This window comes from Syngnathus floridae, chromosome 10, assembly GCF_059516105.1.
Source record: "Syngnathus floridae isolate MCC-2025c chromosome 10, RoL_Sflo_1.0, whole genome shotgun sequence".
Taxonomy (NCBI): domain Eukaryota; kingdom Metazoa; phylum Chordata; class Actinopteri; order Syngnathiformes; family Syngnathidae; genus Syngnathus; species Syngnathus floridae.
In genome coordinates, this window is record NC_142422.1 from 5,561,022 (window position 1) to 5,579,342 (window position 18,321).

Below are 18,321 nucleotides of genomic sequence, written 5' to 3' on the forward strand. Positions count from 1 at the left end.
ACGCCAGGGATTTATCGATACTTCAAAACAAACATGGACCAACGCAGGATAAAGAAGACATACCTCATCTGGAAGCATTCATTAAAATGATGTGAATATATGCACTAACACAGCCACGTGATAGAAGCCTTCACAACACACAATGAAATGAAAGAACACCTTTCACTCATCCAGTGTGACATTATCACCATGGTCATAGTACACAAAAGCTCAGCGACACGCAAAGCATTCATCGAGTCGACTGACGCACAGCGGCATACTATTATAAACCTCGAGAGATGTGAGGCACAACCCTAATGAAGGTCACCCCTGCTGCAGTTGGGATAAAACAGCCAAAAGAAAACTCAAATGTCTAATCTAGCTACAGAAAGGCCAAGAGGATGAGAAGATTGTTCATTTTTTGTGGCCAAGTTGGGAAAATTATTCAAGCATCAGCAGATCATACAATTATTTCCTGTCACTGTGATAAAATAAATTATGTGTGATGACTTTGGGAACGCATGCTTGGATCGAACCCTCAAATCCACTGACACACCTTCCCAAGGGGAAGCAGAGTCTCGACACTGATGCGGGTTCTCCTATCTCTAAGGATTAGATCAGAGTTATAGATGGTTAAAAAGATCCTCAGTGGCAAGGCCCGGGAATATTAGTTCCGGATGAGATGGACACGCTCAAAGGTCTTGGGGAAAAAAAAAAAAAGCTCTTCATCAATTATCGAGGTTAACTTTCCCCTCAATTTCTCGGTGTATCCTTTGTTTTCTTCTACTTTGAGTGATAACAAAAATGGCTTAATTGAAACTACCAGAAGAGTTCTGAGTTGCCTAGTTGCATTCCCTTGCTGCCTCGTGATGAATTATCTTCATGCAAATCTGAATAATAAACCCAGCAAACAAATCAATAACCACACTGCCAGGGTAATATAAGGTGTCGATATAAAATGAACCTACCAAATTTAAGAGGACCTAACCTGAATATCAAACTTTCCTTGTCTCAGTCTTTTCAGTAAATTTGAAAAACAAAGTAGTGTAGTGTATCACTAAGGCTGCCAGTTCAAATAAAATCTTGATTTCAAGATGAAAAACCAGACAGTCCAGTCTGGGGCGAGATAGTTCAAATTTGTAGGAAACCACAAAGACACAATTAACAAATACATCACTCAACCCTGTGTACACAACTCTGAATGATTTACAAACAGAGTGTAATTAGGCTTAGCATTTGTTACGTGCGTCGCTTTTAAAAGGTCGGTTCTGTTGCCTCAGCATGGAGTAAGAAATTCCAGCTGGACGAAGAAAGACCCTGAGCGTTGTTTTTTTATTTCTTGGCTTTGGGTTGTAATGAGCTGTTGTTTCGACATGGCCCAGACAGCTGTTCTTGCTACGTCAATTTACCAGCAGTGCACACCAAAGCAAACACTTGGTGTTTTAGATTTTTCATCTGAGCAACACATTAATATACACGTAACATCAGATCCTCCTGGCAACTTTGTGAGTACTCGTCTTACCTCCGGAGATCTCATTGACATCTTCAGGAAGAATCAATGAATCGGTCAAATGCTGCGGCTCCGTTTTGCCTCCTCCACCACCATCGACGGCTGCACATGGAAAAGAAAAGACATGCCATAAGATGCACAATGATTTCGTCAATCCCCACCATAAATCACGATTTATTGTTGATTTTTAAGCGAGCATTTGTTTCTGCTTTTTTTTTTTACAGTGTACAAGCAAGTCCAGATTTACAGATATGAAAATGAGATTTGCCAACATGTTGTACAAACTGATTGCCACTCTCATTGGCATACAGTTGCTGTTTGCGCATTTCTGGACATAATAATCTGGCGAGGAAGTTCATATGTCCCATTCTGTGGTCCTGCTGCCGCTCATATAAATCTATTGCGTAGTCACTAGCCCTCTGAGCATAATAAAATAAAATAAAAAATAAAGAAAAAAAGCAAAAGGGATACAAGTTTCTAGAAGTGCAAGTTTCTATTCCAACTTGAACTCCTCGTTCGCTGCCGTCAACACGATTCGAGAACTCAGAAGCATCTTATAGTCCAAAAAATATGGTATATCAACAAACTTTTTATTATTAGTGCATTTTGCCCAAGATTTTTAAATTCCAGAACAATCAGTGTTAGCGAGTTAGAGTTCGGCGATTTCTGTAAATACTACGTACAAGAAGCAAGAGAGTAGGAGCAACCACTAAGGATATGTTTTAAAAAATAAAAATAATAAATAAAAAAGGGGGGTGTTATACAAAAAAAAAAAAATTATCATTAAGTGTCTTCTAATATATTCAAATGTGTTTAAAGTGTGTGGAAGGAGTAAATGATCTCTCTATAGCGCAGACTATTCCTGTTGGGTCTGGAACATATCCTTGCAATAAATGGGGATTCACTGTAATAAATTCATACAGCAGCTTTCCTCCCAGAAGGTAGCCTTTTATAGTGTTTCCTCATCCATCCGCTCACACAGTAAACATAAAGTAAGTTGTCAAGGAAAGCAGTAAACAAGTCATTCACACTAATGAGAGCGTATCAGTAGCAGCCATAGTACATCAGTGGATACTTAGAAAGTAGAGATGGAAGTTGAATCTGTAGTCATCTTCCAGTTAGATGACCATATTAAGAATGACCAAAACAACAACACAAAGGTTAAAGATATAAACGCACCTTTAAATCTGCCCAGAAGTGCTCTGCTCTGAGTACTGCCACTGACAGAAATTACACTGATGACATAGTCCTTGGATGGATCGTAGTCTGTTATCAACACCTTAGTGTCACTTTTTGATATGATGATCTCCCTCTGATGGCCACCTGAGTATAAGAAAATCACACCAAGGTTAAACACAAGTTTGATTCAGTTCCTTGGAGGAAGTCTGTCCATTTTATGACCAATTTGTATTTAATTCCTGGAGATGATTCATTTTTACTGAGTAATATTTGAGGTGGACAAAATTAATGAGTGACTTCCTGTGATTTAACACTCCAAGAATGCTGGTGCATAGTTTGAGAGCGACAATGTGAGCTGTTCAGCCACACTATCAGCCCACTTAAATGTTGAACTTGCAATCAATGAAGCCATCAATAAGGTGTGTGCACGCTTTCTGCAGTCCCCCTACCGCTGCAGTCTGATGGATAATGACGTCCTTAAAAGACTAGCAAGGCGTAGGGAGAAGGTGAAGAAACAGCAGCGCTCAGCATTCAAACTAAAGTCAGTCAGCTAAATACAGGCTCAGTGTTTTAATTGGATAGTTTGATGTTATTGCACATCTCTTTGCTGTCGATCATTTCCGAACCAAAACGTATTCATTCGCAATATACATAATCACGTGTTCCTGCGTATGAATAACAATTTCTCATTTCTTTTTCCCGGGCTGCGCTCATGAGGTTAAAAGTTCTCATGAACCAACAAATGGAAAAAAAAAAAATGTCTGCAGTACATGGAATGTATACAAACATTGCTGTTTTAGTCTTTTGAATTTCATTTTCATTAACTGTTAATGAGAATGTCAGCTTGACAGATTTTTTTTCATTTTATTTATAAATCAAGCACAGCAGTGTATTAAGTTGTTTTTTTAATACCACCAAATTAATACTTAAATTTTCATCATGCAGCTTGTCTGCTTAAAATAAATCTGAGCATGATATGAAGATAAATAATATGGAGGTGAAAGGAGAAACTGTTTGGATGCTCTTACATGGAGCTCTTAACTATCTTGAAACAAAAAAGGACACAGTGGAGGGCCAAAATGTTTACTGCAAGTGCTGAGTGCCAAGCAACCACTGCAGTACTTCCACTCCTCCCTGAGAGGAAGCGGCCGTAAATTCGATTTTTTTTTTTTTGTATTCTTTTTTTTACGCTATTAAACGCACCACGAAATTGTCAGACGCAGCTTTCCTCCCGATAGCTTGTTTGGGGGGATGCATTTTATATTACGTGGTTATTCAGACTTGCTCCTTCACTTATACAATGGCTGCACATGAGAAAATTATCTTCTGTGTTTCGGAACGGCGTTGCAAGGTTGGCAGCATCATCGTCAAGGGCTTTATGTGACGAAGACGTAGAGATGCTATGATTACAAGAAACATCAATGGCAATTAGGGTGACCAATGAATGTATTCTAGTAGATGAGGTCATATCAGACATTTTAACATTCTTCAGTTGTTCACAATGAGCGGGTTGAGACGCTGAATCTTGCGGCTGTGTGTGCAGCCTGTGCTTCACATTGATTCCAAGCTCGACTCCATCATTATGGAAGCTACTTGACTAAAAGCCTCACTTTGCAACTTGCTGACAGATTGCAAGCTGTTACAACAAACTTTTTGTCATCTCAAACTGAGCAGAGATGTCGGATAATTGCGCAGGAGCTTTGATAATATGTTCAATACAAAATTGTTCCTGAGGTACGGAATATCCAAGTCATGATGAAATCTTCCTTAAAGTTGAGTCAGTTCGAATTTGAAGAGCAGATTTTTTATCTCTGTATGTGACTGTTCTGAGAGTTTCAATAATTTATTTGTTTTTTTTTTTAAGGTTGACTACCCTACCTGGTATGCTGTTGTAGAGGAACAAGTAGCTATCAAAGTCGCCTTTGGGCTCCTTCCACGAGATGAGCAGGTTGTTTGGGCTCAGCACTTTGAATCGCAGCCTCCTCGGAGCTGGAACTGAAAGAGCACATCATGATCAACACTTCTATCATGGGAAATTAGTCATGCAGCCATTAATCAAAATTATATTAATTAAAATGTTCCCAGTCACCAGGGACGCAAGTGGAAGAAAATATTTCCCTCATCCTTACAGCATAAGTGAATATTTAAGAATGAGACTTTTGTTTTTCTTGTGAACTCATTTTTCAAACAATGCACCAAATCTCATTTGAGGTAGGCGTATTTGCTCTGGGGTACCTCAGCCAGTGCTTTAGTTGTGTCTGTGAAGTACAATAACAGTATTTTTGAGAATAAAAAAGGCGAACTTTGGAAAATGGATCTCAAAGTGCATTTGAAAATATTTTTTTATGATGTACGAGGTCATTCTTGTCTAAGCATTGAAGAAAACTTATTGGCAGTAGCTTACATTCAAAACAACAGCTCAAGAACATGATCTTAATTCCTAGTATGTAAAAAAAAAAATAAAGTAAAATAATAAAAGTTTTGTAATCAAACATACATGTCTTCAAGGTTGAAGCATCGATTTATCAATAAACGGATGAATCAACAAATCATCTATAGCTATTCTGATAATCGATTTATCGTTTAGAGCAGTGGTCCTTAACCTGGGTTCGAGCGAACCTGAGGGGTTCGGTGAGTCAGTCTCTTCTCTAGAGGACCGAACACACCTGATTTATCATGTAAATTCGTGATGACGCATATCTAAAGTGGGCTCGCAAAGGCAACAGCAAAAGTCATGCTGATATGCAGGTATGTAATTTGTTTTGAGTTCATGCAGTGTGTTGGTTTTGTTCTTTGAACAAGGGGATGTTCATGCACAGTTCATTTTGTGCACCAGTAAAAACATTGATGTCTTGAATTTAAAAAATATATATATATATATTTTGCACCAAAGAGGGGTTCGGTGAATGCACATATGAAATTGGTGGGGTTCGGTACTTCCAACAAGGTTAAGAATCACTGGTTAAGAGCCATTGATGAACAAAAAATGTCAAAATCTTCTCATTTGATCCTCACAAATGTAAAACATGATTTTGCAATACATATTTAAAGCATTTTTCGATCCGATTATTCAATTATTCAATGGAATGCTTGCGAGAATAATCTATTCTGAAAATACTTGATGCTGACCGACCTCGTCCGAAGCAAAAAAAAAATTCAGGAAGTTTTATTTTGGGTTGCTGTCCTTCAAATCCTCCTTGCTACCCTGCTTTTTATTACAGATCTGATTATGGTGTCGAGACACAATGCAGTACAGCAGTTTCACCAATAATCCACTGCAGTCCTCAGGTAATCATATCACGTCATCTATCAAATAGTCCAAATGCATGGTGCAAAACTATATAATTACACCTCAGCACAATAAGACTCGATGAATAATTCAGGGCCACTGGGAACATTAGAACTCTGCTAGCGTTGGGTGTGTGCTTGATAGCGTTTGAATAGAGTTGGCAGGAGATTAATAACAAGACCTTCCCTTTGCATGTCAAAGAACACACCCTTACACGGGCTGAATTATAATTAACGAATGTAAAAATTGAAGGAGACAGCTATAATGCTCAAGCTCTGTACATTGAGGCAATTCAAGAGAGCGTAACTGTGATTAATGAATATGGATATCGTATAGCTAATAGCCGTGGATGCCGAGTGAAATTGAGGGCTTCTTATTTAAACTCTTCTTCACAGGTCAGCTCATCTGCCACATAGAGAATATGAATATTGCACCTCGACATTCCATTTCTTTATGTGCCAAGATGCTTTTGGGGATATAGTAGAAAAAGTGCTGAATCATAGCCAATACGGAAGAACGCCTTGTCTAAGTGAGTATACAGTATAGTACGATATATGTGTTGTATAAAACTCGGCCGTATATTTCGCAAACTAGAGCCATTTTTAGTGGCTTCCCCCCTGCTCAGCCACTGCTCAATTCATGCGAGGCAGTAAAATTAAAGACCATCCTCAAAGTAGGACATTGATGGCTTCCTCAGCAACAACAGTTTTCACACCAGGAAATAGTCCGAGGCGTTGAAGTGACTTATGCAGAAAAGGCCTCATAGTTTTTGAAAATTAAAGAAATCCATTCAAACACAACACCGAGGACATTTTCTTGCAGCGTGGCACTGTGAATTCCATTCAAAGGCATTTTAACAAGCGCCTAATTAGCGTAATCTTAAACTACGCAGGAGGTGTGAGCCAGAAACATTTACGGCCATTCCTAGAAATGTTTACTTTGTCCTGTAGCTTCTTAAAACGAATTGGCGTGTCGCATTACAACAGTTTGCTCCTCGTGTTAGCTTTTATTCAAATCTTTCCTCCGCCTGCTCTTCTTTATGCCACTATAAAGCGTTTTTTTTTCTTGTGTCATATAAAGGGAAGGAGCAGTACCCTTCTCCTGGATTTGAAATGAAAAAACTTGCAAAGTGTCCACAAAAAGCATGGTCACGTAGTACACAATTGCAATGATGAAATCCTGTCACACTCGGGTCACTTGTAACTTGCGCTACACACCGTTTCGAATATAATATATAACAATGTCCTGCCCTGAGAATGACTGGTGTACAGGTTGTACAGTGCATTTGAAAAAAAGTATTCACAGTGCTTCAATTTTCCCCTGGTCTGAGGAGGAGACAAAGATTGAACACTTTGGTGTCATGTTTGGAGGAAATTGTGCACCGCTCATCACTTGACCTACAGCCCGCCAGCGGGGTTGATTAGGAAGCACCTTTGAGTAGCTCTAAACTGTGGCTGGGTTTTTAACTTTCTGGACCTGGATTTGACACTTTTGTAAAACAAAACGTTGAAGTTATGAAGTGATACCAATCCAAATGATTTAGCGGAACATTAATTGTGTCTCACTGTCCATTTTTGGGCGGTCAGCATTGCAATCAGTGAGGTTAATTTGACTGATAATAATTTGTAACATTTTCCTTCACTTTTTAAATCACAGCCTCCGGCTCAATTTGTTCCAGAGTGGTTGGAGATGGTGACAAGTTGGATTCCAGTCAACAGACATTGAATGGTGAGGAGCTGCCACCACTTGATTGGCTTTGGCTAAATGAGCATGATTTTAATTCAAAGCTGGTTGCTTCCACCTCATCCTGCCTTTTGTTTATGAATTAATGCTTCCGCTTCACTGACTTCACTCGGAGTTCATTATAGTCGGAATCATCGGCCACCGCAAAGTCACTCACATTTACTGTCTGTCCTCTAAGCACACAATTTCACTGCACAAATGCCGATCACTGCAGACACGCACACGAATCACTGGACGTAATTCAAACTGCACCCCGTTAATTGGATAAGCAACACAATCAATTGAAATAAATGAGTATTCACATAGGAGCTGAGTACACACACACGTGGGATTCCACACACACTTTAGGGAGCTTGATTGAGTGACCAAACTACAAACAAATACTTAATTATCCAAATGAAAATGTGCAAAACCCAGCACATTATACTCCTAGAATGTTGCTGCCTTCACAGCTGCAACACAAAAGCATTTCTACTTGCACCCTCTGGGGGCTGAGTTGGGAACAAAATAAATCTCAACGTCGCCGTAGCAAATATTTCATGTGATGTTGTGGACTTGAACAACAGACTTACAGAACACAAGAAGAGAATTACTTTTGTTCTGCACACCAAACAAAACAACAACCAAAGCATAACAGGGACTTTGAGCGACAAATAATTATACAAAATTAAATATGATTCTCCTGTGGTTTTACTATTTTGTTTTTATAAATGCACCTTTTGCTACCTCATCATATACCAGAATCTTTCACATTTTTATATTTAATAAGTTTAGTCATAACTTGTCACATATCTTGTCAAATGTGTGCCTCAGGAGGATTTCTTGAAATCGTATCATGTGATTTGATATTGCGTTATAATAAATAATGCATGGATGGAATTATATTATCGGTCTTCATTGAATTGAAAGAATAGCTGCTCTTCTTGCAGTCTAGCCATTCTTTGGTACCATGGGTGTTCCTGAGGATATGTGTTGTTTATACAAATATTCCTAGGACACACACTAATCCTCACCCTAAAATCCCATCTGACCTGATGCTGTTGCTTCGAGGGACATTTGTGGCTTTTCTTTGCCCCCTAATGAAGAGACTGGATAGAGGTCACGCCTGTGATGCTTTAACTCATAGGCAACAAATCCCAGTCTAATTTACACATCCACACTTTGGTCACACTACTTGTTTATTTCTGTCGAAAATCAAATAAATCACTCTATGCGGTACAATAGCTGCTGCAAATTGGAATGAAATGATGGGAAAGGGAGAGAGAAGCGGATGAAAAAAAAAAACCTGGGGAAAATAGTATAGAGTGAGAGGAAATGGTGCGAGCAAAGAGGGAGGTCTAAATTAAGTGCTGGGAAAAGAGGGAGGTATAGAAAAGCCCCGCTTTCATTTCAACGCAATCACCATTTAATAAGGACGTGCGAGTGTAAATAAATCAACTACACACAAGGCGGCACCGCACCCAACATGATTTAAGACAACCTGTAGAAATTCACCAACAAACATTTATTATTTAAAGATCGAATTCCCCTTGAAGGTTGCCTGTGCGAGTGATGTGCAAGAGATCAATGAAAGGATTACTCAACAAGTGAATAATTGATCTTAAGAAGTTCTGAGTGATTGTAAAATCATGAACACCACAAGTGTTTGGATAGGTCTCTAACATTCTTTGGTCAAAATACATAAACTGATATTGAAATGAATCTGTTCGTCTTGCTGCAAATCGACCCGGAGCGAAAGTAAGCGAGCGGGACAAGGTGAGCAACAAAGTCAATGCCCTTTCAAACACTTATTGTATTTTCACCTTGTACAGGCAGTACTTCATCACCAAGCCGCCTCATTACACTCGTCAATAAGTAGGATCCATGCATGTGGTGCATGCAGCAAAACAGAAAAAAACAAAACCTTTCGGGCAATTTAGACATGTACTAACCATAGATTTACATGGTGGTTTCATTTCACACTTGATTTGCAAGCAGGCACTCAGTAATTTGTAAACAGGCAGTTAAAAAGGGAATTTTGCCATTAAATATAAAGCACCTCAGCATGTTTTAACAGCATGAAATGGAATATTCTTAATTAAATGGGCAAGTCTAGAGCCAATAAAACATGCTTTTCAAGTAAACAAGCAACAATTGAAGGCGGATGCAGTGACAGCTTGGCAAAGCAGCTTCGTACTGAGAATGTGCAGCCAATAACTTCTCTTCTGGCCAATCAAATCATTTAAAGCACTGACCTACATTCACAACTTGTATGGAATTGTAATCATTTATTTTCAACTGTGTATTTGTCTTCATTTCATAATTTGTGTCTTAGCTGCACAGCTTCCTTTCATTTGTGGGTTCATTTGTCCAATCAGATTTCAGCTTGGTGCCAGTTCTATTTAATTTGCATAGGGCCTTCAGTGATGTAAATGCTAGCCCACACACTTTTGTTACACAACAAATTGATGAATAATGAGTTTTAAAATAAGAGATGAGTAAAAACTTACAATATTTTAAAAAGATGAATGGTAATAAAATTGCTAGCAATACTTCTATTTTGTGAAATGAAGATGATTTGTAATTTTAATATTGACACGTGACGACGATGCACAATTTGTCTTTGCGGGCCACAAAAAAATGATGTGGTGGGCCGTATCTGGCCCCCGGTCCTCAAGTTTGACAACTTGATCTAGGTCAATTGAGTAATGGTAGTAAAAGTGCATGCATTAAACTTGCGTCCAAGAATGTTTGCTTGTACTGTATAGTCGACACATTCTGCCTATAAATGTCCTCATCATCATTCATTCATTCATTCATAATAAAATGACTGAGATACTTGGTCTCACCAGAGTGTAAGATATTTAAAATGTCACTGAATATTTTTGGTGGTATTGAGTCCACATTTGAATATTGATTGTTTTATTTCAAATTTAGTGAAACCCTTTCACTGCTCAAATATTTCTTTCTCTCATACACACAAACACACACACTTGATACCGTGACCTTAACCTTCATTCATTGCTCATACAATATTAGTGTAGCGCATAAAAAACACAAGCTAATTCCTTCACAACACATATATTTTAGTGTTAGGACAAATACATTAAAAGGCATCTTATACTCGGGAAATTACAATATTAAAGGTTGAAGTAAACACAAATTGGGGAAATGACTATGGCGATTCATCTCTGTATTTCAGTCATTCGTCAGCACATAGCAGACAGCCCACGTTTGTGATGAGCCCCATATTGAATGAATCAATTCAGTTTGCTGAGTTGCAGTTGATTGCAAGGCACACTGATGCATTCTATATGTTGTGCGGCACATCACGCAGCAAATCACCACACCCTGAAGCTCGCGTTTACACCATATTTATTAAAAAACGCTCTGAACCGTGGCGGCATCTGCAACCAGGTGGCAAGCGTGATGCCGAAGCCAAAACGCTACTCTGACAGAGATGATAGCATCGACGTGCTCATGATGTCATCTGATTAAACTGAGCCTTTCCATCAAAGATTACACAGAGGGAAGAGTGATGAAGAAAGTTTAGGTTGAGGAAACAGAACAGAGTTTGGAGATGGATCTTGGAAATCTGGAAGGCTTAAAGAGGGTTTGGAAGAAGCAGAAGACCAAAAAAATGAGTAAAAGCAGAGAACTTACCCTGATCCTGTGCTTTAATGGGGAAATGGGAAATGACAACCAGTAACACCAGTGGAGCCCACAGATAACCCTGAGAAAACATCCTCACAACCAGCGACATGGACCTGGAAAAAGATGGGAGAAAAAAAATGAGCAAATGATTAAAAGCTGATGGAGACAAGACATCCAGTGACAGACTTGAGGAATGCCATTCAGCTGAAGGGAGGCTCGAGAGGTCAGGAAGACCCACCTTGCCTCCCAGCCCCCAACACAAGCCCAAGGGGCTGATCTGAAATCAGTTAGCCCCACATAATGTCCACTTGGAGACAATTACACAGCAGTTGTCGGGCGGTCTCGACCGACCACAGAGCAGTCGTCGAACTTCACTCCCACACGGAGGAGGCTAAAACAGTGGAGGACTTTGTTGGCAGGAGAAGAGAGGAGAGGAGAAGCGTGAAAGAAAAGAGTAGAGAGAAGATGGGAAGAGATTTTGAATTTTAGAGCAGAAAACAAGAGCTCAGAGGAGAAAAGAAGGTGGACTTTGTTCTTTCAAAAACTAATTTAGGGTTTTATTCTATGACAAAGTCAAGCTAAGCATGCAGGCAATGGAAGAATACAAATTATTTCAAATGGAAAAATTGGCTGATTTTTGAGTTGTACACCACAAAATAACCTCAGCCAGAAACAACGGGTTTATTTGACTGGCATACAAGAAATACTAAGTGATTATTTATTTAACAGCGCACTTATCGTTACTCCCCAGGTAAGAACATGGAGAAGAGACCTTTGAACTTCTGCAAACGTTTTTATGATTCTATAAAAGCTGATGGATAGGGATGCTCATTCCAATTAATAATTTGGTGGAGGAAAGATCCATAAAAGTTGGATTCCTCGTATATATAACATACTTTTATTGATTTGAAAAAGAAGATTGAATTGATTTGGAACTATGAAGTTTGAATGAACATTCAAATCGGGATTTTGAAATGCACTGTTAACAAGCCTCTAGATATCAATTCAAATCTGAAGATCACGTTCCTTTAATATTAAGCAAGAATTCCACTTTTACATTACCTGCAGTATTGTTATTAAAACAAAGTCTGCAATGTTTTTTTTAGTACATCAAACTAGTACTTGCTTCTGTTTTAGAGCACCAGACTTTAAGTAAGGAATTGGGTAGATTGTGACAAATTAACAAGGGGAAAAAACTGGAGAACAAACATGTCAGCAAGTTTGACTGACAGCTCAAATAAGTAACCAGGTGTGAGTGCCATTCATTGACCAACCCCTCTCCTTTCTTCAATTTCCCACTTTTTGTTCCTTCTCACCCCTTCTACCTCTTACCTCCTGACTTCTGCTCATTATTACCCACGCAGGAGAAAGGCTGAGGAATCTTTCTCACCTAGGGACACCCGCTCTCCTGCAGCTCTATGAATAAAACAGCACTTGTAACAAAGTTGTGTCAAGATTGGATTGTGGCATGTGGAGCAAAGCCGAGCCGCTCGCCCTCCTTTCAGACTGCCGATTAGCTCCAAGTATTTCATGAGATAGGAACATGTTTTCTCCCGTGCATACGTGCAAGATTGATTATCAATCAAACTCTGTCTGACTTTTAGTTTTTTATCATTTTCTTTGCAGAAACCCCATTCAAAATTCTGCACCTGTAACCCCACACACCTGATGTCACGCACTATTACGCACGCTGAATAAAATTGCATTTCATACCTCTCCAGTCATATATTGAAAGCGTCCTATTTCCTGCTCCAAAAAGACAAATCCGAAACGACCGCTGCCGCGTCCCGATTATTCTCTTCCTTCCTTCTTCTCGTGACACTCCTCTCCGGATACGGCTCGGTCGGTCGGGAGTCGGGCAGTGGGTGGGTGGGTGTTTTTCTCTCCTCGTTATTCAGTCATCCCTCCCTCCGGCTAATCCTTCCTGTCCCAGCCCTCACTACTCCCGTCTCATCACGCACACGCGTTGTATGGAGGCGCCGCGCAGTGCAGCTGCGCAAACCAACCCGCACTCATCGTGCAACCTGTAACCTGCAGCCGCTGCAGCTTCCCGGGGTCACCTTTCGACCCCGTGACCAGGTTCACGTCTGGTACCTGCGCTCAGGAATCCGCTAGGTTGCTGTATTTTTTCCACCAGTCAAGGCGAGGAAATATTAGAATGAATCACCTTCTTAATAAAACTGATCTTGTGCAGTTAGAATTCAACTGAGGCATTTTTTTATGGTTTCCCCTTCAAAACTTTAAAAATCTTCATGTAATGTATACATAATCTGCTCAAGAATAGCTGTTCAGTTTGAATGTTTTTTTTTAACGATTTTACAGATAATTTAATTAATTTAAAGCAGGACATGGTAAAATCTGTATTGCACAAGATTTTAAAGGTCAAATTTAAATTGAGGCAGCCGTCTCAAAAGCAGACCGACTGTTCAGGAAAATCCATTTTTTTTGGCCATTGCTCAGAAGCAATGATCAGAAAGCTAAAGCACAAGGAAGCTTTTGGTGGTAATCTTAAAAGAACAGCTAAATCAGTCCTTAAATTATTTTATTTTAGGCAAAAGGCATTCTGTAAGGCATCTTTTAAAACACTTGCCGTGCTGTGTGGCTCGCCCTCAGGCTTGAGAGAGTCATGGGAAACTCAAGCTGGTCTGGTCAAATGTCCGTCTGGATGTCTTAAAAGCCGAAAGACACACACCAGGTGTGTCTCTGAAGCATCTAAAAGCCACACACACATACACTCGTTCATGTCTCAGTCAAACAACTGACCAGATGTCATAAACACTATAATATAGTGGTTGAGGACGCCCTTCCTTCTTGTTGTTCTCCTCAACTTCATCCTTTCCCAGTGGTGCTCCCTTCTTCAGCTGTTGTGCAAACCTAAAATAAAAAATTGAGGGAATAAATTTAATCTAAGGCTTTTTAAATGATTTTTTATTCATGTATACTTTCCATACACATATTTAAATCAGGATCATACGATAACTCTTCATCTACTCATTTCTGGTGCTCACTCTTACCCCTGTGGCCCAAATTGGCATTACAGAACACGTTAGTTTGGCTAATATGGTTAAAAAAATGCATAGTTTTTTACCTCTCTTATTGTTATTGATCAATTCCTGTTGTACTGATAACTAAAGGTGATAGAAACAAATAAACGAACAAATCAAAGTTGCACGAAATCCTTTGGCCGCTATATTGGTTGGCAAACGAGCAAGCATGACCAAATTGATTAAAATGGACATAGAAGTGTGTCAAGTTTGGAGCATTATATTAAAGTAAGGCACAGTAATGTAAATTAAACAAAATGCCTTAATTGATTGCTCAACAAATTATGCTTTTTATATGACATCCTTTTAATTCATACTGTGTGTCATTGGAGCCCAGATGACTTTTGATTGGCAGTTTCTCTCGCTCTCTCTTTTCAAAGTTTTGATTTTTATTCCCATATGTCCGGTATATTCTCCTACTTTATTTTTTTATTTCTCCTTTAATGAGTGTATCTTTTTCTCACCTCTGCACCCTCCTTCTGTCTACCTCTTCAATGTCGCCGCCCTTCCCTTGCGGCGACTCTAATGAATAAAATCATCAGTCACATGGTCGGTAGAGTTGAGCAGCAGGTCATTGTGCTCAGCTCAATATGGACCATCTGTGATGTTCAGAAAAGTTTGTGACCCTCGCATTGCTGTACAATAACTCTTTGACCTGTTCCAAGAATTACATCCCAAAAAAACTATGACGGGATTTACACTGATTCAAAGCAATATCTTATAATGAACTCAGTTGTGCTGAAAATAGGCAGAATTTTGAGACAATTACATTTGCCTTGAGTTTGAAAATGGTTAGAGAAGTGTTCTTTTCTTCAAAGTAACTTTTTTGAAGAGATAAGGTTTTGAAGAGACTATTTTCCTCATTTTCTCTTGTCCAGAGTGATAAATTGTCACTCCACTGCTATTCAGCACTCCCCGGGCATACATGTATCATATCCTTAAGGTCCCTCTAAAGTGAAAATAAATGTAAATTTGACATATTACAGAGAAGAGTGTTGTTAACAACACTGCCCAGTTTGAATAAATCATCAAGTATATCAAATGAGGCTTCAAACATAGTCATAGTTTCAGAAATGAAATGAAATAAAAGATGGAAAAATACAGAAAAAAAAGAAAAAAAATGAAAACAAAAATGAAATAAATGTTTTTTAAAATGAAATCTTCAAATATATTGAGACACATATCTGAATTCACTTTACATTGCTTTTAACTGCTGGGAACTTTCTTTTTATTATAAGGCCATCTATCCGTCAGTGAAAAATTCTGACTGCAGGTTTTCACAGTCAGCATTCATTTTGCCCAAATAAACTCAAGTAATTGCAAACATAGATAATGGGGTTTACTCTTAACCAAGGAACACTTTTAGAAGCAACAGGGTAGATTTAATCAGAGATTATTTTCAAGACTGTTTATTTTTGGACATTTCTTTACTCTGCTTTTGTTAAATTAGTTAGCCAAACCGGATGGGGAGCGCCAGTGCAGGGCAATTTTCAAATCTGTGCAGTGGTGCATTGATGGGCCACGGTGGGACTTTCACACTTTCCTGAAAGCTACAACTGAGCTTTATTTATGAGAACGTCTCCATATTTTTCCCACTTCCATCTTTCTCGACTCATATGTTGTTCGAAATCCTCACAGCATGTCTCTAATACTAGTGAGTGTGCCTGTAAGCGATGTATTAATGTGAGTCGGATCCCAGTTTGGGATTCTCTACACACGCTGCTGGGAATTGTGGCCAAGCAATTCAATCTTCATCCCATCAGATGGATGGATTTGAGCTTCATGGTCAGTGAGTCATGTTGGTGGCTTTTGGCTAAGTCCCAGGGGGCTGTCATGTGTGGTTCACTGAAAAATGGCTCCCATCTGGTCACTCCGCCATGAAATGCTGCTGTATTGACTGTTGTCCTTCACTAATGTCCTCTCATGTGCACACTTTGGCTCTTATAGAGCTTATTTACACGTACAGTGTACTGGCCTGGTTGAGATGTTTTTTTACCCTGAAGACCAAAAAAGGCTTAAGTCTCCTTCTCTTACAGATATGCACACACACTCAGTTGGAGTGTTAATGACAAGCAGCAGGTAAATATAAGGGCCTGAAGTGACCACAGCCTAGTGATTAGTGTGACTGGTCACGGTTATTAGTTACCTTGTCATCTGCAACCTAAACCGCCATTCCCAGAGTTTTGCCTACTTGAGGTCACTAGAGAATACTTTACTTTTAATTTCCAATTCCTAATTGTTCTAGAACACAGGTGTCAAACTCAAGGCCCGGGGGCCAGATACGGCCCACCACGTCATTTTATGTGGCCCGGGAAGACAAACTGTGCATCAAATTTGTGTGTCATTACTAGAATTGCGAAAAAAAAATGAGTTTGACACCCCTGTTCTAGAATCATCGTGTCAAAGCGATATGGACTTTCACATGGTTAGGTAAAATGCGTAAGGTGGTAGTCGCATCTTTAGTTAAGCTCATCTCAGGCATGAGGCAAATCACCACAGACCATTTTGTCTTGTGGCTCTAGTTATTAATCTAATATGCGACATTTTACTGCAATGACAAACAGATGAGGAAAAACAATAATTGGCAAATGATGCATGGGTGATTTATGGCCAGCAAATGTACCCATTAAAATCATTGGAATCCAATAATTGAATTATCTATGATTGCTGCATCCTGTTTCATCCCATATCCTCCAATTAAAACTCGCTGTACTGATTGTAAATAATGCACAAGTGCCATGGCAGCAGTAAGCATTTGGCTACATTCTGGAACATTTGGAAGACTAACTTGCAAATATGCCATACTGCTAACTAAACTGGCAGCAAATGTTGGCTTCTACTCCAACTACAAGCTCCAGTCGTGCATTTTGCATGAAAAGCATGAAAAATTTTATTGTCTACAATTGCCTGGAGGGGATTGAAATGAAATGTATCAGTGGAAGAGATGTAGGTACGTCAATAATGTAAAGCCAACTGTCTCTAACCTTTTTTTACACTGCCTACTAAAGCTTGGCTTTACCCTCGTTATTTCCAATACGTTGTTCTGTACAAACAGAAGATGCAGCACACCGATATTTTGCCTTTGGCATTGCTGTCAGAGCTGCAACAGAGGCCCTATTGCATCGGGTGTAGTAAACACACAGCAGCAATCAGGTCAAATTAGAGGATTTTGCCTCCTTAGTGATCAAAGTCAGCAAAAGGCCCGATGCTCGTGTGCGATCGTGAATAGTTATCAAGTAGTTTGAGCACTGTTTTTTTTTATGCCCAACCTGCTCAGAATGCGGCTGGATTGACAATCAAAAACTGTTCCTGTTCAATATTTGCATCTCAAATTCTTGTGTGTGGTCAACACTCAGGTTGATAAGCTTTCAGCAGTATCAGAAAATCGGGGCATTGCTGATTTTTAACACAAGGACGGAAAAATAATGAAATCGACTGGATTGTTGGGATGTACGGAAATTCCATAATGTGAATTTCAATACCATGTCGGGTTGAAACTATTATCCCCTTGTCTGACAAGTATTCTTAACATCAAAATGGATGCTGGTACAGTGGCACTGATGTTATCGAGGACCCATTTCTCTGTTATGTTAGTATTTAGGTGATCTTTGAGCTGAGAAAAATAGACTTAATATTTCAAGGCAACAATATGGATGACTACAATATAACTGGTTTTCAATGGTGCAATGCAGGATCATCCATCAACTTGGGTGTCATTAAGGGCGTGGAAACACAAGCACTCCAAATACGTGTCTCAATTTAAAGTCTCAAATGCCTGCAGTAGTAGATGAAATGACCAAATTCTAGCTATGTTAAATTCACACAATAGTCAAAGAGGTGAGAGCAGGTGGCATTTGTGCTTGCTGGTACTTGTTAGTCAAAGGAAGCAGTGGACAATCCCAACCCTAATCACAGTTCAACGGAGCCCGGTCGATAACTCCTTG

The 18,321-nt window shown here is 39.3% G+C and overlaps 1 protein-coding gene across 2 annotated transcripts in view; it reads right to left on the reverse strand.

Moving 5' to 3' along the window:
* col14a1a (collagen, type XIV, alpha 1a) overlaps positions 1–13,374 on the reverse strand; it is a 70,513-nt gene extending 57,139 nt beyond the window's left edge. The window contains exons 1-6 of one of the 2 annotated variants that reach the window (XM_088387038.1): positions 13,047–13,374; positions 12,666–12,749; positions 11,343–11,446; positions 4,547–4,663; positions 2,669–2,812; positions 1,502–1,591 (exon numbers count right to left, since the gene is read on the reverse strand). In XM_088387038.1, the coding sequence (XP_088243164.1) occupies positions 1,502–1,591; positions 2,669–2,812; positions 4,547–4,663; positions 11,343–11,442 (451 nt within the window). In that variant the 5' untranslated portion in view covers positions 11,443–11,446; positions 12,666–12,749; positions 13,047–13,374. The remainder of the gene's footprint in view (positions 1–1,501; positions 1,592–2,668; positions 2,813–4,546; positions 4,664–11,342; positions 11,447–12,665; positions 12,750–13,046) is intronic. The other variant, XM_088387037.1, reaches the window with a different exon arrangement.
* Between the last annotated feature and the right edge of the window lie 4,947 nt (positions 13,375–18,321).